This window comes from Prinia subflava, chromosome 18, assembly GCF_021018805.1.
Source record: "Prinia subflava isolate CZ2003 ecotype Zambia chromosome 18, Cam_Psub_1.2, whole genome shotgun sequence".
Lineage (NCBI taxonomy): Eukaryota > Metazoa > Chordata > Aves > Passeriformes > Cisticolidae > Prinia > Prinia subflava.
The window spans coordinates 12,131,249-12,157,174 of record NC_086264.1 but is presented as its reverse complement, the minus strand read 5'-3'; the positions used below and the strand labels follow the sequence as shown (position 1 = coordinate 12,157,174).

Sequence of the window (25,926 nt, the reverse complement as noted above, 5' to 3'; positions counted from 1 at the left end):
TTCCTTTTTCTATCCTCCCCAAGCAAAAGGCAACGAGGAGAGTTTGTCAGCACAGCCCCTGGGTAGCTGATATTCATTTTAAATGCCCCACTTTAATCATGCAGTTGCCACTCTCCCTCAGCGGTGATGTAGTGCAGAGGCACCGGCACAGACGCTGTAGGTTGTTTAAGCATAAAGCTCAGCTGGGACCACTGGGAGGGAAAGAAAACAAAACAAAACAAAATAAACCCCAAACCCCTCTCCAAACATAATTCTGGCCCGCAGAGAGCAGAACTTCCATTGCCTGCAGCAACATTCCTAAAGCTGTGGGTACTGACTGAAACACTACAGAAATTGTTTTAGCCGGCAAGGGATTTCTGGATATTTTACAGATTTGCTGGCCTAGCTGACAACATAATCACAACTGAGAGTGACAGATGATCAACATTATTAATGTAAAAAGAGAAAAAACCCACTGTGGTATGGTCTTGCTTTATGGAAAGAACTCTGGGATGAAGAGTAGGCTGAAAATCTCAGAAGTATTTGTACAAGGATAGCCAAAGGTACAATTTCAGGGAACTGATGCAAAAATCTACATTAATTTGGAACAAAATGTCTGGGGACAGAAATATGCACATTCCTACTTCACTTCCCCAGCCTCAGACCTGCACTTGTGGCTGCCACAGAAGTCAAATTCCCCCTAAGCCCTGCAGACTGCACTCTCCCTGTGTTAATTCTGCATATTCCAACACCAGCACAGCTGACATTCTGCATGGATGACACTGGATTAGCAGAGAACGGTACTCGATAAGAGTTTTAGAAGGTTTTCAGTGGAATATACTGACCTGTACCAGAAACTTCAATGCTAATCAGGCAGTTCCACACCAATTATAAAGTGCAAATAGCAAAGATCAAAATTCTTTAAAATATACTGACACCTTCTTCCACCTTTAGTATGGAAAGAAGTGCTCACTACATTGCACAGCAGCTGAAAAAACGCCAATAATTCTGTAAAACAGACATCACAGCAGAGAGGGATTTTCCTCCTGGCACGTGTAATCCAAATAAAGGAAAATCTTTTGAGAGCTTTCAACTCAAGAGAATGTTGGAAATCCCCGCAGTTCCTGGGATCTTCCACCAGATTACAAAAATCAGCTTGGAGGGGCGGTACTGCAGTACAGCTGAGAGCTTCTGCTCTGTTTCATAAGAGACCTTCGTTTTGTATTATAAATTAATTTTCATAAAGCCATAAAATTAAAAAGCCTCCTGCATGGTTATGGACTTGTTCCATGCCTGTTTCAGCTGAAGGTGTGGAACTGCTGCCTGCTTAGAAAATACCAAAGGGCTCAAAGAGCTGAAGCACAGGATATAATAGCATATATAGAGATCCTATTTTATATATAATATATATAATATAATATATATACAATACATATAATATATTATATGTAATATATATATATTATATAATATATATAATAAATCCTACAATAATTTATAGGATCCCTATAAACTTCCTGGGAGTCAGCACAACTCATCCCAGCTGAACCAGGATGCAGGAATGCACTCAGATGCCAAAAGAAAGGGAAAACTAACATCCAAAATAGCTCCACTGACCTCCTGCCTTCACACTCCAAAGGGAAGATGCAGCACAGCCTCTCCTGATCAGCAATTAGTAATATTCGTATTTTCCAGGCCAAGGAAAGGCCGACACAATTTTTCTTATTTTATGAACGGAGTTATTTTACAGTTAAAACTGTAAAAAAAAATCCTCCTAATGTTATTAAGAGTACATGGTCCCCTCTAAATTTTTCAGAAAGCTGCTGTGCTATGGTCTGGTACCCCATATTTATGGTGTGGCTGTAGAAAGAGTCTCCACACAGCTCCAGCAGCTTTTCCCCTGACATTAGCACACATTTGAGGACACTCACCCTTATTTTGTCATCTGTTTCCATGGTGGCCTGCAGCCTCCCGTTCACACTGAACACACAGAAGAGCCCGTTCTCATAATATATGACACAGTGGCCTTCTCTGGAAGCTTGGATTAGTTTTGGTCTCAGGCAGCTTTCGGGACCTTGCAATCTTTCAGGACCTTCTAACGTCCTCAGTAGATCTCCATTCATAGAATGGATGAGGCATGGTCCTTCTGGTGAGACGGAACAGGATCTCAGGTTATTGATTTACACACTCAATTAAAGACATTTTTTTCAAATAATAATGGCTTCTACTTAAATCATCATTATTACACTACTTTATAATGGTTGTTAGCATGTTTAGGTGAATTGCCTATGACTTCCAGGGTGCCAGACATTAAGATAAACAGTTTATTCCTTAAAAGTTTTGCTTTAAGGTATTTTAGAGCACCTAGATTGCATTCTGTGGATTTTCTTTTAAAGCAGGTAGTAGTTAATTTTGAGAGTTAATTTTGAGAGTTAATTTTGAGAGTTAATTTTGAGTAATTGAAGGTACTGAGCCTTGAAAGGAGATTTTCAAAACACAAAGACACGCAGAGCTAAGAGTAGTGAATTTACATATGTAGGTATTCTACAATTGTTCTCACATTAAGACTCTAAGCCACCCACTAAATATTTGCTTTTTAACATATTTTGACAAATACCTGCTTTGCACATAAGTCACATAACACAGAAATGCACACAGGTACAGACCATGAGTACACCCAACTCTGAAGTGTCTCTGAGCAGCTACTTCAGAAACACCAAAGATACTAATTCCAAGAAATGTAAAAGTTTAAAAACAATTGGGGACAATTAAGCAAATAATAAAATTACACAGAATATCCACAGAATCAACACCATTCTTTATAATCTGCCTGCTAAAAGCACAGCTTTGAGAACACAAATGGAGGATATCAGAGGCTTTGCAGCCAAGCTGAAAGAGCCTGAACACAATTACCAGGAATTTATACACACTGTTCATCAAACAAATAGTCCAGCACGTTCTCTTTCTCTCAAAACTAAATTTTGTTTCCCCTTTTTGAGAAGTTATCTTGTGACAGCCCCTCTTCAGCATCCTGGCCCTCAAAGCCTGTATCCAGCTCTGATATATGTAATTACACACTGGATAAACACACAGAAACAGCAATCAGGAGTGAAACTGAGGTGGGTGCCTCTGAACAATCCTCAGTCTTAACATGTTTAAAATTCAAATTCCATAGCAACTAAAAAAAAAGGTTAGAAGTAAAACCACCATAAAATAAATTATTTTAAAACCACCATTATCATTCTGCCCCCTGAGCCTATATTCCTCTTGGCATTAATTATTATTTCTTCACAGATTATAGCTTCACAAGACAGAAATGCCAGGACCACGTTACCTTTTGAACCACTGATCACCAGGCCAAGCTCAGCACAGATGGCAGCACAGGTGATCTCATAGTCGTGTCCTGTCAGAACAGCTCGGGGAGTTGCAAAATCACCTTCAGGAAAAAAAACAATAAAAGCAATCCTTGGTTACAATCTATTCCCAAAATCGCTGTTTTCCGTCGCTGAAGCACCTCCTGTTTCCTTGCTCTTTGAGTTTGTGTTGCTTACAAAAATATTTTTACCCATTTATATCACCTCCCAAAACATCTGTGCAGCTGCCACATCCAGTGGCTTTTAAGTAAAGGTCATAATCCCTGACAGAGTCTCAAATCGAGAATTTTGACCTTTCAAAATGTGATTTATTCTGCAGTTACTATTACAATTTGTATCAGCAATACAAAAGTAAATGAATCTATTTCTTCTTAGATATAGGCACTGACATTATATGTGTGTGTGCATACATGTACACACCCAGGCATGGATGGTGTATATTTTAAATGTGAACATGCTTTGGAGTAACTTGCTGAATTGTCTTAATCTCTTAAGAAACAGTCACTAGAAGCTGTCACTTTTGTTTCATATAATGTTTGATAAAACAGACTCAAGGCCAGGAAGTGTGGCAGACAGTTCAGGAGCAAAGGAAAAAAAAAAAACACCAAAAAATTAGAAGCATAAGGGTGGATTTAATGACCTCTAGGTCCTTCTCAGGTGGCTGATGCTGTGGATTTTGCTCACAAACCTTCCAGAGCCAAATTCTCACTGAACTTTGCTCCCCTAAACATGGGCTGGGCACCTCAGAGGATTCATAAATGAACTCTGCAGCCAAGACACAAACCTGCATTTTAGGGGAAAATGGAACAGCAACCACAACAGTCACACTACCCAGGAACAATTTAATATTGCCAACCCAATTCTTTCTCCCTGTCCTTCCCTAAAATGTGGCAGCTTAGTGCATTTAAAGGTCTTGCTAGTTTGTTTTATTTTAAATGAGCTGCCTATGTGTGCACAATTTTAGAATTCTGGTTTTATTGCTTTCTTCTGCTTTCAGAAATTCAATTAACACATACTGGCATAGATCAGCAAGGAATCCATCTAATTATAGACTTCACATTAACGAAACTTTTGAAATCAGAGAAGTTTTAAATACACGACATTGCAGCAGGTAATGAATGTAAGATGTTGGAGTTAGAAGCGCTTATGAGAAGCAAAGCCTAAATGAATTATTAGGACTTGAAGATAAATAAAATCATGAGAGTAAACTTATTGCTTACAGCAACTCCATTATTATGAGCTTTATCTGCATAAGGCTGTCAGCAAATACATCCATTAAATGTAGGGGATAAGACTCTTAAATCAAGAAGTAGAAACTGAGCATATATATATATGTATATACATACATATATATATATCTCACAGTTCACAGAAAATAAAATTGCCTGAGTTAACGCTCAGAATTTGACTTTTCAGAATTGACTTTTCAGAATTTGGACTTGACTTCAAACATAACAGGGTATAAACCTACAGGTGGAAGGATCAGTGTTTCATGGATTGTATCAACTTTTTCCTAAATTATATTTGAAATAAACACTAAAACAAAAACAAACAAACAAAAAAACCCCAACCCAAACAAAAGAAAGAAGAAAACTATCTTTAAAGAACCTTAGGATTTGAATAGATACTGTAAAAGAAGAGTCCTGTGAAAAGTCAGGCTGACTCCTTTGATAAGAATGTCAAGCATTTAGGGGTTTCCAAGCCTCTGATTCCCCAAATAATGGGGTCAGCTTAAAAGCTGCTCATCGAGCAGAACCGATTTCTTTAAAAGCTTTTAAACTGTTATCGCTTCAAAAGATTGTCATGGCTTTCAATGACGCAAAGAGAAAATTTTATTTTGTTGCTGGTTTAAGGGGCACCACTTCCAACTTTGCTGAATTGTTTTAAGAGGACAGACTTGCAGAGGCTTTTGAAAAGCTGGGGAAGCGACTTCAAAGAGAAGAGGGGCTTTGTCCTCTAAGCAGGTTTACGAGCACTGATGCAAACCCTAAGTCAGGGCTGAAAAGAACACTCAGAGGATCTTTATGGAGATCCTTAAGGAAGATGAACAAGTCAAATGAAATTAAAGATAGTTCAGATCCTAGCGGCAATAAGCAGCACACAATGGTTTTACAGATGTGCTTTTCTCAGTGTGGGATACAGTGATATCCTCACACTGTCCTGAAATTTCTGACATTCTTAATGCCACACTCACATTGCTCCAAATGCCATCAATGATTTATTTAAGTCACAACATAAAGTTACTTTCCAGTAATGGACAGAATGCTTTACCTTTGTAGCAACTATTCAAATTATTTCAAAAGAACTCACCTACATTCCAATAAATCCAAAGCTGTTTTCCCATAGAAAATAACATAAAATATCACTCTTACTTAAGTGACTGAAGTACATTTTAAATCATAAAATTCAAGCTTCAGAAGATAAAAGAGCACATGATATCATGTCAGCCTGTGGTGATATATCAGTGAAAAAATGTTCGGCTTTTGGAGAATAGGTTTAAAAAGGAACAGTGGGATTACAGCAAAGTCAAAACTTTCTTCCACTTTAATGACATCCAGAAGAAGAAAAGCCTTACAGGAGAGAACAAGAAATTGGTTTGTATTACTGGGTCTCTCTCTGCTATTTTTTTCAGCTTTGGTGATGTTACAATACAAAGCAGGATCACGACATTTTAAATCCAGCAGCAAATTCCTGGAATGGCTGCTTCATTTTCAGCACTAAGCTGTAAAAGCTGAGCCAAACACAAGAATTTATTTGAAGAGAAATATCTTCCTAAAAAGAAACTAAATGAGAGATGAGCTGCAAAACTTATCTCATAATTAAAATGAGATTATTTTCCTACCATTTATGGGTGAAATAGCATTAAAATATAAAATATTTGACTGTGCTTCTTTTCATGTTTCAAAATGTGAAGACAACTAATTATTATAAGTCACAGAGAGCCAAACAGCCATTTCTAAATTATTCTCTGATTGCAGAGGCTGTGGGGCACTTTTAAATGGCAAATTAATTATGCAATTTTATGTCAATATAAAATCCAAATTAAATGAAGCATCAGTTATAATCTGACTTTTTACCTATTTCTTGCAAAAGTGCTTGAGTGCTTTTTCAGAATGATACATCAACCAAACCAAGCTATACATGTAAGGAGGCCTTCTAAAATTCAGTTTTTGAATTTCCCAGTTTAGAAGTTGTTTTTTATGATTAAAAAATGAGGAAAATAAAAAAGGTTTGAAATCAACATAGGAAGTACAGATGTATGTACAGAATATAGGACATCTGGACAAAAATGCTCTCAGCAAAATGTAGATAAATCAAGAAAACTCCTTTGCTGCTAAGATCCTTTGATGATTAGCAGGTTTCAGATTTTAATTGCATTGAAGTGATAACTGTCAAATATTATATAAAGTCTGTGCAATAATATAATTTATAGATCACATAATCAGCCAAATGATCAGAACCCCATTTCAGTGGCACAGAAAGTTACCTGATGGATGAGAGCTCTTACTTCAGTGGCACCACACAAAATTATTGAAGTATTCCTAAAGCTTCGATTTGAATAATCTTATTTTTCATAAATAAGAATTTTTATATAACAATATGATATTCTAATATTATATAGGAACTTCATTGTTGTCTGGTTCTTCATGTGACACTCCATCAGCATTTCCTCTTAATTCCTTTAAACTACTTCCCATCTGTTCAGACTTATTTTACCACAAAAAGTACAACCTTATGCCAAGATGCAAGTTTTGGTTTTGTAAAAAAAGACTTCAACCCTGGATTTTCTGAAAAAGGAACAAGCTTTGAATGATGTTTCATTTTATCCTGAAGAAAGGTCTAAACATGCAAAGCACAGGAGATGCTGTAGATTATTCAGTAAGGAAAAAATAAAAGAGATTTATCTGGTAGGATTTGTTTCAGTAAATATAAAGTAAAATATATATAAATATATTTATATAAAATCTAAATAGAAGCCAGGAGGGTTTATTGTACTTCCCTCAGTGCAACAAGTGACCAACCCTTATTCAATATTCATGAGAGATTTTTCACACATGCTGTGTCACAAAAACCACATTTCCCAAACAAACAGAATAAAGAACATCTACCAGGCCTCCATAAACTGGGCATTACCACTCCGACTTCAAAAGTCAATAATTCCAGGCTCTTAATTCGTGCTCCATGTGCACCACAAACCTTTGTGGCCAGGTTTTCCCTTGCTGCAGGTCCTGGAAGTCATTGCAGGACCCCTCCCACTGCAGCCAGGACCTTTTGAAGCCCCTGTGAAGTATCTGCAGGTGAACACGCAGGGTCACAGGGCACTGATATTTTAATATTTGCACCATCCCGACTTCATCAACTGTTACTTAAATGGCAGCTTTGAAGTTTTAGAGCACGGTCATTTTGGTTTGATAATGTTCTAAAATGGGTTTATGAAGGGTTTTTTTTTGTTTATGCTAAAAAATAATCAATTTTCTTCATATTTCTCTCTTTTGGTTTACAGTACCATTACCAAATGAGTTCAAGGAAAGACAACAAACCTAAACAGAAAAGGAAAAAAACAAATCAAGCAATTTCTTTTTACCGTCCCACCTAACAAAACCCTCCTGACCTATTTCTCTTTCACTTCATATGCTGAACTTAAATTCACTTGTATTCTCTCATTATAATTTCCACAAAAAGGATAAAAATTATACTCCAAATTAATTTTATTTTTGCCTTGAAAATGTGAATAGGTATTTTTAATTTTTTTCCTAGATAGTGCTTAGGATCCAGCCCTGAAATCAACTTCAACTGGATGCCAGCAGATGGTGCTGAAGGACTCTGGCTTTACACACCACATTGTGCTGTCCTGCCATTTTTGAGAAACAAAGAATATTTGTTACGTCTGCAGTAAAACAACGTGACAATAATACTGAATTATTTACTGGCTATTTTTTTTTTTTTTTTAAGAAGGGCTCACACAAATAATGTGGAATATGTGTGCAGGGGTATAAAAAATAAAAGTGTTATTGAGCACCTAAAGGAGCATGTGCAGACTGTCCCAAAACTCGGCTGACTCCAGTGGATTATTGCCTTTATAGCTGCAGAAATTTCAAAGATATTTCAGTATTTTGGGGCTCTGCACATTTTTAGCTGCTCTGGTAGACAGAGAGTAACAGTAACAGGAGAATTTCCATTACTAATTAGCCTAATTAGTGATTTATGGACGTTTTGATACTCCTGCTAATTAGCACGATAAATGGAAGAGGGAACATTAACAGGTAAGATTTTTACAACTACTTCCCAATTCAATTTTTAAGAGAAGCTGCTTATAAGGAAATTATTTTCAATTTTTAAAAAAATAATAATTAGAACTCTAAGTAAGTATTTCTGCTATAAACATCATTTGGAAATGTGTACCCTCATCTTCTCTACTTGCATTGGTTTGGAAATGAATTTTGAAAACAGAAGTCCAGATCATGCAGACCAAGATTTAGGTTTTAATTCAAGGTGAGGATGAGGGAAGAAGGAAAAAAAGGAGATTTTTGGCTACAGAGTTAACAGCAGACACAGAACTGCTTGAAATCCCTGTGTGCAGGGATTTATTAAATCCTCACAGAATTCAACTTTGCAGGATTATTTTGTCTGAGTATAAAGAAATTATAACCTGTGCCATTATTCTTCAATCAACCGACACAAAGATGCTCCTCAGGTATAATTTCAAAGTTTAATTTGCTTGCATTGTCCACTTAAATAATTAATTATGAAGCACTCACAGAAAGTTTCAATTTTCCAACTGAAAAGTGTCTGCAGCAGTTGATGAAATACAGATGTTTTATCTTTTACTGTGATTATTAATGTAATTAAAACTAATGATTTCTGTAGTCTCGAGATCATAGCTTTAATGTTAATAGTAATTTATAATTATTTTATAATACATATGCTATACATACTATATGTGTTTATTAATAATAATAATGCTAATTGATGAAAGTCTTGCAGGTATACAAATATTTATTTAGGAATTCTAACTAAATATTTTTTTTTTAAAATGCGGTTTTGTTTAAAAGTAGCTTGGATAGGAACAAGACTGTTCTTCAGCAAGACAAAAAATGTGATTAAATTTTTAACCCTTTGGGAGACTTCATATTTTACAAATAGAAAAGATTATGCATTTAAAAAATTTCAACAGCCAAACTGTTCAGTGAATCTTCTCAATTAAATCTTAGTTAAACACAGCAATTGTATTTTTAAGTATGAAATCAGGTTCTTACATTCCTCTGAGTCCTGCTACGTGGCTACACCACTAAACCCATTTATTTCCCACACTTCAGAATACCTGAATATAAAAAATATAAAGCTATGCAATGAAAGCACCCCCACAGTCCTCGTGATGCAAATGTGATACATACAGAGAGTAACATTTTCTAGTTTTATGGGCTAACATAAAATAGGTAATATAATTTGTTTTATTCACATATGTGTGGAAGATCAATGCAATAACTCAGAAGAGAGCCCATTAGTATTAGCAGTAGTGATACACACACTGTACATTGCACTGAAGATTTTTATCAGTCAAGCATTAATTTCCTTAGCAAACCAAATTTCTAATTAAAAATAATTTGGTATTTTCAAAAGATGAAAATTAAAACCTAATTGTGGACACATTCATAGATATTTGAAAGCAACAGAACCACATCTTCATATTCCATGAATAAAAACACTTTATCTTCCACTGGACTATAGAAATGCCTACCATTTTTTAAGCACAAATCATTTTAGAAGCATAAACAATAGTAAGACAAATTCACCACCACAAACCTCCCCTTCAAGAAAGCATTTCCAAATAAAATAGCTACAGTGAAAAACCCAAAACCTTGAAAACAGATTTACATTCACTGACATTCATGACTGGCCTCTACCTGGTCCATGTAGGTGAGGGATTATTAAAGAAAACTGGAGAAAATAGGATATTCCAACTAAAAAATCATGTGTTGGCAAAGGAAGACCACAAGCACGTGTGTGGAAAGAGATTTCATGACCATTTTTAATATGTAACAGCTCGAGATGACCTTCTAAATATGATAATAACCAACAGAGCAAAACAAATTAAAAAGCACCCTGCTGAAAGGAATTTACATGGAAGTGGCAAAGATATGAGAACCTTCAATACATTTTATAAGGGAGAGGTCAAGGACAAGATAATTCCAGAAGTATTTTGGAAAAACGGGTTTCAATAGATACAGAATATCCTTCTGTAAGATCTCGGGGCAAACTACAAAAAATGTAATTAAACCTCCAGAAAACAAAGGAAAAGGTGTAAGGATATTAGTGAATGCAGCACAGGGATAAGACAGACAAGATCCCAGCTGGCACAGCTCAGAGTTCTCCAGTGACACAGCAAAGTCAGGCAGAAAAATCAAAATAAATGAGACATTTCTGAAACAGTGAAAGCAACAAGGTCTGAGCAAAGAGACAAACCCAGAGAGACACAAACATAGATGGATGTAACCAACAAGGATGTCAGGAATAACGTTCTAAAAACACAAAAATATGCCAAGTTTTTCAAGAAGTTGGTTTGTTATTAAGAGCAAACAGTATCAGTAGATGATGCCACACAAAGCACTTCAAGAAAAGGTCAGACAGCAAACTCAAATAAAACCAGCAGTGGAAATTGTTGTCTCAACTAGAGAATACCTGAATGAGGGAAATGTTTGGCACTCAGTTGGGCTGATAACAGTGAGCTGAGGATACTGTGACAATAAAGCTACATAATCCTAGTTATAACAATTATTTCATGGATATTGGGTGGGGATCTGAGAGAATATAAAAAATTAAGCAGGAAAAAGAAAAATCAGAGAGTAGAGAGTAGTCTGCTTAATCCCAACAAACAGAAGAAACACTGGCAGAACAGTTACATTTTTATATATATACACACAATTTCCTACAAGAAAACAAGATGAGTAACAGCTGATTTGGATTTGATCTGAACAAATCATGTCAAAGCTATTTTTTCTTGCAATGGCAAAGTAACAGGAGACATCACATATTTTTATTTGAGTAAGAACTCCAGCGCTGTTCCACATGAGCAAATTCTTAAGGAAAACAGGGAAGCACACGTTCAGAAGATCCTATGATACATTGGAAAGCTAAATTCAATATTCACTGTCAAAATGGTAAATGTATTGATGGGCATTCCTGAACTGTGGACTAGCCAACATTTGCTTTAATGACCAATTTAATAGAATAAGACTGCAAAGTGTATTTGCAGATGTGAGTTGCTGCAAGACTGCTGGAAGACAGGATGAGAATTCCAAGTAAGTTTGACAAATTGGAGAAACAGTCTAAAAAAGAACACACTTCAGGAAGTTTGAAGATGAGATTCCACAGCTGAAGGAGACACAATTGTGTAGATTCTTCAGAAAAAAATGAAATTCATACTGGCTCATGTCCTTAAAAGAATTGACAGTGTCATGGTGTTGTGAAAGAAACAGATATTCCCTGGGGAAAAGTGAAAAGTACAGGTCTGTAAAATCAGGGTTTTTTTCTATTTATTACTGGAAAGGCTTCAGCTGCATTCCTGGATCTACTTTGAGGAAGACAAGTCAACTAAAGAAAAAGATCAGAGGTCTGGAAAAACATGACTTATGGCAAAAAACAAAGAATTGAGTTAATAAAGTTGGAGGCAAAGAATTGCAGGTCATGGCAATCCAAATAACTGGAAGTAGCTGCAGGAAGGAAATAATCTGTTCTCTACACAAAAGAAAAATAGATAAAAGATGATAGAATGCAACTGCTGCAAAAAGAACTGGATCCGAGGCTGAATATTGGGAAAAGACTGATGAGGATGGGGCTTCCAAGGCCCAAAAATGCATTTGCTGAGGTTTTTAAGGGCAGATTGGACAAACATCAGTGGAGATTGGTTTTGGCACAGTTAAGCCCTCATTGGGAAAAGAGAATAGATCAGGTGACAAAGCTGCTGCCCTGTTTCCTACGGTTCTGTGATTACAAAGGAAAACGCGATCCCTCAGCCTAGGAAATGTCCAAACACCAGGAGTGGCCACTTGAGCTTCAAAGCGAAAGTGGGATCTGAAAGTGATGCTCGACATTTGCATGCAAATGGATTCTCTCATCTCCTTCTGCAGCCCTCACACAATCCCTCCTCTCACCCCTGCACCTCCTCAGGATGGGCAGGAACAAAACGCAGCCCCTCTCCAGGAATCTCCAGGAATTCTGCCACACAGTCCCGGTGCAGGATGTCACCAAGTGTCACCTCGGAGCCTCTAAATAAATATTCAGCAGAATTTGGTGTGTCCCAGATCACACGTGGGCTCCAAGGGCCACATCCTTCCCTGCAGCCTCCCCCAGGCCAAGGAGAGAAAAGGAAAAGCTCCTTGTGCCATGCAAAGCGACTTCACATCTCCACAGTAAATTATGTTAATTAATGTGAAAGCAAAACAGCTCCAGGCTGTTCCAAAGGATGTAACCACTTCAGGTCCTTAGCTCTGTTGTGAATTATTCCAAGGTTTGGTCAGAAATTGTGCCCAGAAACATTTTTGCATCGAAAAAAGGCCTGTGCTCCAAAGTGAAGTAGTGCCGTACTTTTACGTTTTCAAAAGTAATTAATTTAGAAAGAGAAAAAACTCTACATTTGATCAAAGAGCATAATGAAATTTTTTTTTTTTTGCATTTCAGGTTTTAATTTGAGAAGGAAAAAATGATTTAACCTAAATGTAATCAAGCTGTTTTGTGAAGAATAAAATAGTTTCCAGCAGATGTGCCCCGTGTAGAAATTTCATATGTCTGGGACCTCAATTTGTCAGATTTGGTTTACATTGATCAATGCACTTGAGAGGTATTGGGGAGAAACTAAGAAAGATAGTGAGACTCCATGGCTCTAATTTCTTTAAAAAGTCAGCCTGAAAGTTGAAAGATAAATTATGCAAATAATTAGTAATTCAATAACATTTTTCTTCTGTTAGACCAAAACCAGAGAATCTTTCAATACAGTCAAGTTAGCCAGAAAATTGCCCTTATAAAGAATACCAAGCCTCTTATTTATCACGTGTGCCACAGCCCACCTGGCTTAAGCATCACTGTAAAATGTGAATATACAGAGCCAGAGATGCAGAGCTCAGTTCTCTAAAAGGAAAGAAATCAAACAAGTGATCCCAAATAAAATGTAACCCTAATGGGATATGATGTAACAGGTACTATGAGAGGAGGAAAAAACACTCCCTGATCTAAATCATTTTTTCTTCAAAATACTCTGGCACCATGGTTGGTAAAGTACAATTAGAGGCACATTGCTGTGAAGTCACCTTTAGATGGACATTAGAGATAATTAAATAGAGAAAAATAGAGAAGAAATATCCACTTTGAGAGTATCTAATATCCCAGTGAACAGTGCTCATTGAAAGCATGAATAAACAACATTTTGAGCTAAAAGAATGATAAGCTTCAAATACAAAGACATTGGACCTGTTAAATATCAACATCCTGCAACTGGATGGAAGTTACAGCTGCAGCAACAGGGCTCAGAACCCAGCAAATCTGCTGGTGCTTTCCATTTCTGACAAAATCAGAACTAAGCAGAAACAGCTCTTTTCATTTGTCTTTTCAAAAAAATTTTTGCCTGAACAGAGAGGCCTACAGACAGCTCTTTCTGGGAAAAATTAAACACCCCAGATTACCATCTCTTTGAAGCAGGAACTGTCTGTGCCCATGTCAAGGGCTACGTAGAGTGAGATTCCAATTGATAACAGAGGTTTCCAGGCACACTGTATCACAAAAAAACCTTGCATAAAGGCAGTTGGTAAACACTGGAGCCATTGCAAGTCCCTAAAAGTTCAGGTCTAATAAAACTACAAGACTTATCAGGTAGCTACTGATTTTAAAGAGCAGCTAGAATTGCCTGGCATTACCTCTGAAAAGTGCAAAATTGTAATACCTTAGAAATCTGCATTAGAGAAGACAGTCAATAGATTGTAACAAAATCTACATATTTGAGTCAAATAGGTTAAGAACCTCAGGAAATTATCTGCTAGGTCTGGTTCACACAGCAGCAAGCCTGCAAATGAGGGACAATCACAACTGTGTTTCTGAGTATAAATAAATAAAAATAAAATTAAATAAAATGTTCCGAAAAGCATTTAAAAAATAGTAACCCAAATCAGTGTTGGGACTTAAGCATATTTTAATAAAATATTTTGGTGCATGAATTAAAAACCATTGGTCCCTTAAGGCACGCTTAGGAACCTGCAAACTCTTTGGAGTTTCCAAGTTTACAAGGTCTGCAAAAATAACACAGAGTTTGCATTTGCTTTAAATTGATAGACTGAAAAATATGTATGAAGTATTCACAGAGGGTTTTTTTTTTCCCTCAAGCAAAGCTGTATTTATTTAAAGATGCTCATAAAACTCTGTTAGCCTCTTCTCAGAAAAACTGCCACCCCTTGAACAGGGCTGCTTGGAAGGATTTGGGGAAGGATTTTTCACACATCCTCTGCCCTAAGATTCTGCAACTGTGTGAACTTGTTCAACTTCTGAATAGCTTTCATAGCCAACATCAAATAATCTGCAAGTTAAATTCAGATATTTGTTCTGATATTAATGAGTTGTGCTTCCTCAAAGTTGCTTGCAGGATGCAATTTCAGTCAAGCCACCTCTGTGTTTCAAATTCCAATAACTCCAGATGAGTAACAGATTGAATATGGAACACACAACTTTACCAAATTGATTAATTTGGAAGATGTCAGGTATTGTTTTGATTATATAAAACTGTGTGCCAGCCATAACTGCAATATATGACAGATCTAATACCACTTTGTGCATTCCAGATGTCCATTTTGCCCTCTGCAGAGCAGTTTTTACTACTATTTAAACAGGGTCAGAGAAAACCTTAAATGAATGGAAGAAAACCTAAAATATTCCTCATAGGACAGAATATCCTCATCTTACCCCTTCCCTTCAAGGTATTTTTTTCCTGCTGAACAGGACTATGATGTGCCCCTAAATTTATGTATATAAGTTCTCACATGTTGTCTTGAAAGCCCCTCATTCCTCTAAAATGAGCAATTCCTTACTCCAGGCCTTTTCTCAACTGCATGTCTGGCTTTTTCTTTGCTTTGGAGATCAGAAATTAACTTTTTGTGTGTGTGGAGTGAAACTGGCATAAGCCAAGATCACTTTCTGCTTTTCCTGTGACATAACACAGGGTTGTGCAGTCACAGTGGTTCACTGGTTTTTATAGAGATTAAAGAGAGAATCTTCCTGAATAAAAGACAGGAATTCCTGGGAAATGGTGCAAGATGGAAGAGAATAAATCCTTTGGCAAGTGCAAGGTGAGTTTGGGTGGGCAGGGTTAAAACTGAATGAGGCTGGAGCAGGGTTACTCTGTTTTATAAATTTGGTTAAATGGTGTGAGCCCTGCTGCTTGCACTGAAACCAATCAGAATTTGGGTGATTTGAGGATTGGACATGCAGCACCCCACCTAAAATCCTACCCTATGAAGCGTTTGCTGAAGGCATTTGGAGACAACATCCTTATAAATAATTTTTTTTGTGGTTTTTTCCTTACCTCTGGGGTTATCCCCGATGATGCTGGTTTTGCCATTCCAGTACCAGAGCAGCAAGGTTGCATCCCGGGATCCTGAGAGGATGTAACAATTCCCTCCGATGTAGGACTCGGAACGGGCCAGGCACGTCACAACATCCCAGTGCCCAAACACCACCTGCACCAGTTTACCTGCAACACAGCAAATGCATCCTTTTAAAACTATTCTTTTATTCTGGTCAAACACCACCTGCACCACAGCAAATGCATCCTTTTAAAACTATTCTTTTATTCTGGTCAAACACCACCTGCACCAGTTTACCTGGAACAGCAAATGCATCCTTTTAAAACTATTCTTTTATTCTGGTCAAATACCACCTGCACCACAGCAAATGCATCCTTTCAAAACTATTCTTTTATTCTGGTCAAACACCACCTGCACCAGTTTACCTGCAACACAGCAAATGCATCCTTTCAAAACTATTCTTGTATTCTGGCCAAATATCACCTGCACCAGTTTACCTGCACCACAGCAAATGGATCCTTTTAAAACTATCCTTTTATTCTGGTCAAACACCATTTGCATCAGTTTACCTGCAACACAGCAAATGCATCCTTTCAAAACTATCCTTTTATTCTGCCCAAACACCATTTGCATCAGTTTACCTGCAACAGCAAATGCATCCTTTTAAAACTATCCTTTAATTCTGGCCAAATATCACCTGCACCAGTTTACCTGCACCACAGCAAATGGATCCTTTTAAAACTATTCTTTTATTCTGGTCAAATATCACCTGCACCAGTTTACCTGCAACAGCAAATGCATCCTTTTAAAACTATCCTTTTATTCTGCCCAAACACCATTTGCATCAGTTTACCTGCAACACAACAAATGGATCCTTTCAAAACTTCCCTCTTATTCTAAGACAAATTAAATATATTATAAACTCTTTTAGAAATATTTTCTTCATCCAAAAAATAAAAAAACTACAGTAGGGAGAACTATTTTTTCTTTCTTTATTTGGTGGGAATGTATTTAAAAGTGCAGCAATCCATAAAATCCATAAAAAAATATTTGCAGTCTCTCAATATGATATTTTATTCAAAAGTGGAACTGGATTTGCTGAAGCCCAGCAATTGCAGACCTTGAGGAATCACAATAAAGAACACAAACACACAATTTTCTTCAGGTATCAGGGGCCAGGACAAATCCTGCACCAGTGACAAAAAGAAGTGTCATGTGTGATGTCCCCAAGGTGTGACCCTGCCTTTCCCAGCCCAAATGATCATGCACCCATTTGTGCTTTGGGCTGAATAAAGAACGAGGAGGAACAGAAGGGGAAAAGAGTGATGGATTGAGAAGAGAGGCCAAAAAAGAAAAAGGAAATACAGGCTGCTGTGTTTCTGAGTATAAATAAATAAAAATAAAATTAAATAAAATGTTCCGAAAAGCATTTAAAAAATAGTAACCCAAATCAGTGTTGGGACTTATGCATATTTTAATAAAATGTTTTGGTGCATGAATTATAAACTATTGGTCCCTTAATATGGGTGATAGGGAACATTTCACAGCCTCTTTTTACACAGTACAAAAGGACTGTGTTTGTATCCAGCCACTAAATAATAACAATTAATGGGAGCAAAAGACTTAAGGAATTGGTTCTGAGGAAAGAACAACAATAGTTTTAACAGCCTGATTTATAACAAGATCAAAAAGGTAATTGCATTGAAGTGAAGAAAATCAGAAAAAAAACCAAGAGATATAAATGAATATCTACAAAAGGAGAGGGGAAGCTACTTTAGTACATGAAGAAAAAATAAAATAACAAGATGAAATTTAAAGGAAATCTGTACATCAGATTCAAAATCAAATACTGGTAAAACTTATCAGGCCTACTCTGCTTTAAATTTCCAAGGGAAATTGGAGATGAATTGAGACTTTCTGAGTGGACAGGGCAAATCCTCTCACTGTGCACACCCACACTGTAGAGCAAGGGTAAGTAACTCAGGGATCAAATAATTATGTGATAAATTGTTCAGTTGTATTGACATTAGCTGGGGTAATTTATACTTTTAGAATATAAAACATCACTGACTTATAGAGATCTCCTTCTCAATGATTTCTAATTTTATAGGCTCTGTTCTAGAAAACATGCATTTCACAAGGTTATTTCTGTCTGGTTAGTTGTATTTTGTTACTTTGCAGCCTAAGATTCAATGAATTTGATCAAAACAAGAAATAAGATTTTGCTATTTCATATTGCTAAAAAAAATTAATTACTCATTTCATAAGAGTTCCTCAAACCTTCCTGTTTCCTTTAACATGAACTGTCCTCTCTGTACGGTAATATCAAACTTTTCCATTTGCACTCAGATATCCCTTTTTGACAGAACAAATTTTCTAGTTAAGGTTTTATTTGACAGCTGTGCTACAAATAATTAAAAAAAAAATAAGACTCAAGTCTGCAGTAGTGAAGCTAAAACAGTCTAGAAGTCATTCCCAGTGCTGGAGGAAGGTTTTATTGTACGTCTGCTATATTGTTTAAAAGAACCCATGATTTAAGTTGAGAGTATTTTCTATTAAAAACAAACAAACAAACCCAAGATCTGATAGGAAAATGGTTCTTTTTTTGTGCAAGTGTTAAAATGTAATTGAATTCAACACTTGTGATCACTTTCCTTTATGCATTGCTGATCACATCATCTTTTCCCTTTGACGTTGTGCTGATTTCAAAATATTTCCCTACTATATTCTCATTTCAATTTGAAGCAAAGTAAACGACATCTGAATTCACTTCATTTAAGGTAGAGTTGCTATATTGGCAAATAGAAGAGACAAATCTGAAACTTTTCTGGTATTTTGGTTTATACCCTGATTGACTATGGGAATAACAATCAGGTGCAGGTGAATAGAGGAAATAAAACAGGAAATAAAGAGATATTTGTAGTTCAGATCAATACAGGACATGGATACCAAACCCATACAAGTTCCTTCCATAGGTGTAAATTAAAATACATCCTTTGATACAATAGAATTATTTCTCTATTCATTTAAATCAAGAATACACACAGAATATTTATTAGTGCTAGCTATCCTTTCTGAAGATCCACTTTAAATTCACAATTTCAGTAAATTTCTTTTCATCAATGAGAAAATTAACTTAAGAAGGGTCTAATAAGATGTCTGTATAATGAATTGTGGGCAGTCAGTATTACATAAATGGAACTTCTCCTTTATACTTAAGGCTTTACAAATGTAAAAATGACAGAAAGACTGAAGTGCACCACGAGATCTAAAGTCTTAACAGATTTCCATTACAGATCATTCTGTTTTGTCAGACATTTTGGTTTGCCAAGTGTGAAAACCACTGCTAACTAATATATTTAAGAAATGATGACAAACATGTAGGATATTCCCCAGGGATTAATAACCCACTGGAAAGCTTGATGGCACACACACATTAACCACGCTGGGTCATTAATCCCAAAGAAATACCTTGCACTGAGGCTGCTATTTCCATTATGAAACAATGAAAGGAGGGAAAAAAGAAATCATACCTAGTTTTTCCTGGGGTTCCATGGCTTTTAAATTCCTACATTGAAAGATTCTTTTCTATTTAGCATGACACATGCATGGCTTCAGTGGTTTGGACACACTCCAGCTGACAGACTGATTTAACTGCTGCCCATTCTATCGATCAGTTTATGTTAGATAAAAGAATTCAGTGGCTCCAAATCAATTCTAGTATGGCAAAGCTTTCAAAGGCTTTCATAAGTATTCTTTCACCAGGTTTCAAGACTTCTTATTCTATGGTGCTTGCCTGTATTTCCTGAAAAATCTCAGTTCTCTGGTGCTGGAAACCAACCAGAGTTAAATTCGAGTAAATACTTTAAGATAATTAACTCTCCTGGTATGCCAGGCTCCACACAAGCTCTCACCAGTGAAAACCACACTGCAAGAGCAGCATCCCTGTCCTGTAAGTTTGAAGTGTGAAGCTCAGTCTAAACCAGAGCTCCTTCTCCCACATTTGCCATCATTCCAAAAAACAACGGCACACAACACCCGGCAGCAGCAGGCAAGGAAAGATTTGACAAATAATAGGGGAATAAATACACACTCCACCCCTCATCCTTTATTTGAAACAGTATTTGAAACTGATTATGAACAGAAAAAACATTTTAGAGGCTGTTTCATATTTTCAAATTACCTGAGTCAGTAGAGTAAACACGGAAGCTCTTGTCCCAGAAGCCACAGACCAAGATGTGACGATTGTCAGAGGTGATGACAAAACACTGGGAGTGCACCTGAATGCTTTGGTCTAACAGGTCTGTGATCTGCCTCCTGTGCATCCCTGTATTGCTGGCTGGACACAAAAACACAGACCAAGACATTGGAGCATCCACATTCACAGAGAAAAAGCACAATTTAAACCTTACATTCACACCAAGCACATTTCTCACTTCTGTTACCTGTTTTTTTGTGGCAGGGACATTTTCTTTCTAATTCTACTATGAAATACTCATTACACTTCTGGGAATGATGCTAATTCTGTGAAGTATGTATTCTAAAATAAAAGAAATCCCCTTTTTAAGTGACATGCAGCTGAGAAATAAATGAAAGATCGCACATAGGTAACAGTACACTGAAATGTGATAAGATTCCTTCGCTCCTTCTTCTAGTGTAAGAAATTAAAAATTACAAACAAAGCAAAGGAGTGTAATGATAAGACAATACACAAACCACACAGTGGTTCAAATGAGCACACAAAGGATAGTGATTTTAAATTGTAAATCAGTTGTATTTCATTGCAAGCGCTGCCATTTAAAAAAAGAAAAAACTTCAGTAAACATCACTACTGTTTACATATTTTTAAGCACGGCTCAAAAATTAACCAATGAACTTTAGGGTTGGGAGAAATTATTTGCCCTATTTTGATCACTTAATGTTCTTGTCCTTAGATTAGTAAGGTGTGCACGTATATATATACATATATAGGTGCCATACATATATATCATGAAAGTCCTTCACTGTAGGAAGAACTTTCAGTGTGTTTGCTCCTGAGGGAATCTGATTTCCATCCCAGGCAAGTAATTTCTCCTGGGTTTGCCTGCCAATGCTTGGAGCACCTTTACTTCCATCCAGAGCTCTTCCACACCAACCTCTGTGCTATTTTTTATTCTTTGTTCTTTCATCCCATTCCATTTTCACAGGCCAGCTATCCCCCAAGCCTCTTATTCCATTTACTCTGTATCAAACCCTTCATTTCTTTATGCTTTTGCTGTATTTAAAATGTTGATACTGCCTTGTGCATATGGGTAGCAAATAATTTAGCAAGGTGCTGCCACTGCTCTCTGCAGGTCACACAAATGTGGCCCTCACTGATCTCGGGGCCACTTCCAGAGTCACAACAGCACGTTATAAATGCACAGTGAACTGCTCTGTGTGACAAAACAGCAGCAAAGGAACCTCAAAAGACATGCAGATCACCTAATTCAGAGAGGATAAGGCCTTCCAAAAACCTCACCTCCAAAGAGGTTTAGGATTTGTGTCGTATCAGGCATTGCTGGTTTATGTCCTCCTGTGCACTGGGAAAATGAGGAGGGCAGGAATCTCTCCTCACGACTAAGACAGCAACAAGATTCCTGCTATAACCATAAAAATGTAATTTTGTGGTCCTCTTAGGTGCCGTTTCTAGGTAAATGTGTCTAGCCACAATTAAAATCCTCTAATATTACCTACATAATTACTTGCTTGCACCCAATGATGCTACTTAGCAATGACAAAGAAAGCCTCAAACCTTTGAAACTACATCCAGTGTAAGCACAAGGCTGATTTGAGATCTACTGTAGGAAGAGAATATTAAACCATTTTTCAGAATGTGAACATTAACTTTAAATGTCTTTGCACCAATGTGATTTGGGGTTTTTTTGCTGTAATATTTATTTACACTTCTAAGATCAGGTTTTTAAGCAGAACACACATTTCCTGCTCCAAACATTTTTTTGGATAAAATCTGTTTCAGGAAGGAAAGGAGAGTTACAGCATGTGTCTGCCTCATAACAACTATTGCATTATTCAGATGAGGATTGATTTCAGAAACTTTGGAAAAACACTTTAATTTTATCAGCTCTATAAAATGGTTTCATATGCCCCCAATGTTTCTGGTTTAATTTTCCTAGAGCTTTACCCAGAAAAATGCTTCCTACACAGGAAGTGCCTGTATCTACAGACAAAAATATCACACTTCCTACTGGGATGTGCACGTTAATTATGAAATTAATTCTCACTGCCTGACAGAGCTGTCATTCCAACCTATCCACACAAGTCCATCTTTGCTCTGGTTTTTCCATGCTTCCACAATTGGCCACACCACTTTTTTCCAGTTAAACCACCCTGAAATAGCTGGGTTTTAATCTAAGCTGGAAGTCTAACAAAATTGGGGGGGCAGAGAATCCTATTTTCTTTGCTCCCCTCCTACAGCTGGTTTGTGTTTTGGTGTTAGGGACTTGAGTTTTTCTTTTCTCATCATGTTTAAGGTTCCATTTGCCATACAGACTTCCAAATACACACGCCCCAAAGTTGGGCCTGTAAAAAAGAATTGAGCAAACTCTAACCTTGCTAACAGAAAAATCAGCTCTGTATGAACTGATAAAAACTCTGTAACAAAAAGTCATGAATTGCATCTATGACACTGAGTCACTAAATAAAGGAGAGACATTGGCCCACCCCTTTTTAATAAAAGAAAAACGTACACAAATTTAACCAGTGAAGCTGATCAAAAGATGCAATACCCTTGAAAAATGAATACCAATATCTCAACACTAAACCAGAGCGGGCAATATATTTCAACTTGGAAACCGCTTTGCAATTCCACATTAATCCCCTCAGCCTGAACAGCAGGTCCATGAAGAAAGGATTGATCTCCTTTAATGATGAAACCCTGGCACGGTGGTTTTATTTTTCACAACACGGTGCAGTTAAGAACCCCACTGTTATTATGAAAATTTCCTCAGCAAAAGGAAAATTCATCACCACGCGCCTCGCTGCTGCTCATCAACAAGTCTGAGTGATGAAAAGATCCAATATTATCCTGACACTACTTCATGCACATTCTCAATCACACATTATTACAGCATCCATATTAATTTTCACTGACACGCGTCCTAGGCCTGTTCAAATTAGGCAAACCAACGAGGGGGAGTTGATGAAATACCAGCATAGCCACAGCTCATTGCATTCCAATTTGCATGCAAATGGTTTATCAGGAAAATTCCATTCCCAGCAACCAGCAAGTGAAAAACAACCGTAATCTGCACTTCAGGGCCACCATACAGAGCTTAATGAATCGCAAAGAGAGAAGGAAGTGACAGACCTATGAGAGGATCGATTTCCACTGGCAGCTGGTAAGGCTGGTCTTGTACAGCACCTTGATGAGCTGGAATTCAGGAAAGGAGATTTTAAAACTTGGCATTTTTTGTATAACACGTATTATTTTTAACGCTGTATTTTATATATCAAAGCTATGTCCTTTTTTTTAGCTATTCGAGATTATTCTGCATCAATTGAATGAAAATTAAAAAAAAAATCCAGGTGGTTTTGCAGGCTGCTTAGTAAACATTTATTTTAGATTAGGGCTATTCTGAATGTATGCCATCAGCAGCAGCTCTGGTCCTGAGCCATAAGCTCTAGCAGATGCTTTACTGGCAACCTCTGCTGTAGCAACAAAACAAAATTAAGTGGTAAAGAGGACTGAAAACAAAATGTGACAACCATCTGCTGACTGTAGCAAATACTATTTTCCTCTTTACTTTTTAAAGCACTGCTTTGAACAACTGAAGCACAAAGGACATTTTTTTTTAAAAATCAGTTTATGATGCAGAGAGGGAAATCTCGTAGTCATCTTGTAGTCAGCCAGTATTTAAGGATTCATCCACCACCAAAAAACATTTATTTACAAGTTTGCACAGAAGTTAATATATTAATTCTGCTAACCCACATTTCATCTGGGCACCTGGCATACTGGTAAAATGTTTATGTACTCAATTCTCCTGCAGGAGTAAAAAGAAAATCTTCTTTTTTTCCCCACAGCTTCACTACAAAGAAACCAACAAACTGCTCCCCAACCCTCCCCCCAACAGCCCACAGTATCTTCTTGGAAGAGAAACAAAAAATAATGGCTAAATACTTACACATAGGATTTTTATAACTACAATACACAGCTTAATATAACAATTAGTGTCAATACAAGGATTTCTTAAATAGCTGATTCATAATTCAAAGTTCTACTGCAATGAAGCACCAACACAGAACAAAACATGAAATCTGTGTGATGCCAAAGAGCATCCTGCTGGCTACCAGTGCCATTAGATGTCAGCAAAGCCACCAAATTCATATTCAAAGGCAGGAATTGGCTTCTTAATTACACACTAGTGACAACTGGTCATTTGGCAACTTAACTTTTTTATCCCTCATTAACAAAGACAATGCTGAGCCCCCAGCAGGGGATCTGGAGCAGGAATGATCCCTGTCCTCTCATCCTAGGAGAGCCCATTTTGGGATAAAATTGGAAGTCAAGGACAGCAAAGGCTCAGGAGTCCACACCCAGGTATCTCAAGCACAGTAATTCATTAACAGCCTGGAACTGATGTGGGCACTCACAGGAGTGGGGTGAGGTGATTTTTTTGTTGGGTTTTTATGGTTGGTTTTTGTTTGTCTGGGTCTGTGGGTATTCCTGAATTCTTTGTAATGGCAAGACAAGTGTAAAATGCTTCTAAATGAAAAAATAGTGACTCAAAAGCACAGCTTAGAGATCTCCCTTTTAGAGATGAGGGAAAAGCCTGAAAAATCTGAAAGCTCTGTTGCACTCAAACCAGTCGATCACTACACTCACCAAACTCTTTGCTCAGGGATCATCAGCCAGCAGAATTGTGCTGAAATCAAAATCAGCTCCTACCACTTCTGAACGTTTTCTTCTTCCCATGACTGTTGTCTGTTCACAAAGGCCATTTTTTAAAGGCCTTGGCTATTTGTATGTCCATGGTCACACATCCAAGGGATGAGAGGATACTGCCATCCTCCTTTCAAAGAAATCTCACGAGCCCTGTAAATAGTTCTTGCTCACAACTTATCTTAGACAAGTCTCCCTTCCCCTCCTCCTTCCCACCTTTCTCTTGAAGCATTTCTTGGGAGGGTGAAATAATACATAAATGTTTCTGTTTGAGAGGTAATTTGTAAGAATTAGGAAAAAGTGTGGGAGTCATCTGGCTTTTTTCAAAAAGTAATCACAGACCATGGGTCAAGATTTCTTACTAGGAATTTCAACCATGTAAGTGTTTCTCTGGTGTATCTTCTATTTAAGTTATTGGAGTATAAGGTCTTTTTTCCCCCCTTTCTTAAAAAGCCTTTGACCAAATTTACTGCACTGCACAGAAATAAACCTCCTTTGATGGCTTAGGCCTAAGACTGCCATAGTCAAGGAAAGGAGGGTGGATGTCTTTAAGATTGGAGAATATTCGAATTAAAAGCAGAATTACATTCTCAAGCACAGCACACTTCCAAATGAAAATTAATTTTATTAGTTGCTGTGCAAATGGCTATTTGGTTTCCCTTTCATACTGACAATACATAAGCACCTACATAAGTAACTTGGGGATGTTTAAGATAAGACTTATATTTTATTTTCTAATTCTCATGGGGTGGAGAATATGGAGTTTATAATCAAGAAAAGACTGGCAGAGAAGATTTCAGGCAAGTTCTACACACTTTAAAACTGCCTCAGACATGATATGGCTCAGGCTCCCTACAGAAGGAAAAACAAATTTAAGAGGCAGAGGCCTCTTAAATTTAAGAGGCCTTTATCATGACCAAACAGTGACAGACTGTTTTTGTCTCCTTGCATGGTGCTTGGTGGCCTGGAAAGCAAAATATGGTTTTTCCCAACCTTTGGTGTGCCACACATCCTGCTGCAATACTCAGATCACCTTTCTAAAGAGAAACCAAGCCCACGTGTGTCACCATGAGATTTTACTAGTTGC

General features: G+C 37.1%; 1 protein-coding gene across 4 annotated transcripts in view; it reads right to left on the bottom strand.

Moving 5' to 3' along the window:
• The window catches only part of LRBA (LPS responsive beige-like anchor protein), a 302,351-nt gene that overhangs the window by 7,344 nt on the left and 269,081 nt on the right, over positions 1–25,926 (bottom strand). For 3 of the 4 annotated variants that reach the window (XM_063415457.1, XM_063415458.1, XM_063415459.1), the window contains exons 51-55: positions 23,265–23,327; positions 20,100–20,255; positions 15,916–16,083; positions 3,314–3,415; positions 1,911–2,125 (exon numbers count right to left, since the gene is read on the bottom strand). In XM_063415457.1, coding sequence (XP_063271527.1) covers positions 1,911–2,125; positions 3,314–3,415; positions 15,916–16,083; positions 20,100–20,255; positions 23,265–23,327 — 704 coding nt within the window. Of the gene's footprint in view, positions 1–1,910; positions 2,126–3,313; positions 3,416–15,915; positions 16,084–16,243; positions 16,342–20,099; positions 20,256–23,264; positions 23,328–25,926 lie in introns of those variants that run through there. The other variant, XM_063415460.1, reaches the window with a different exon arrangement.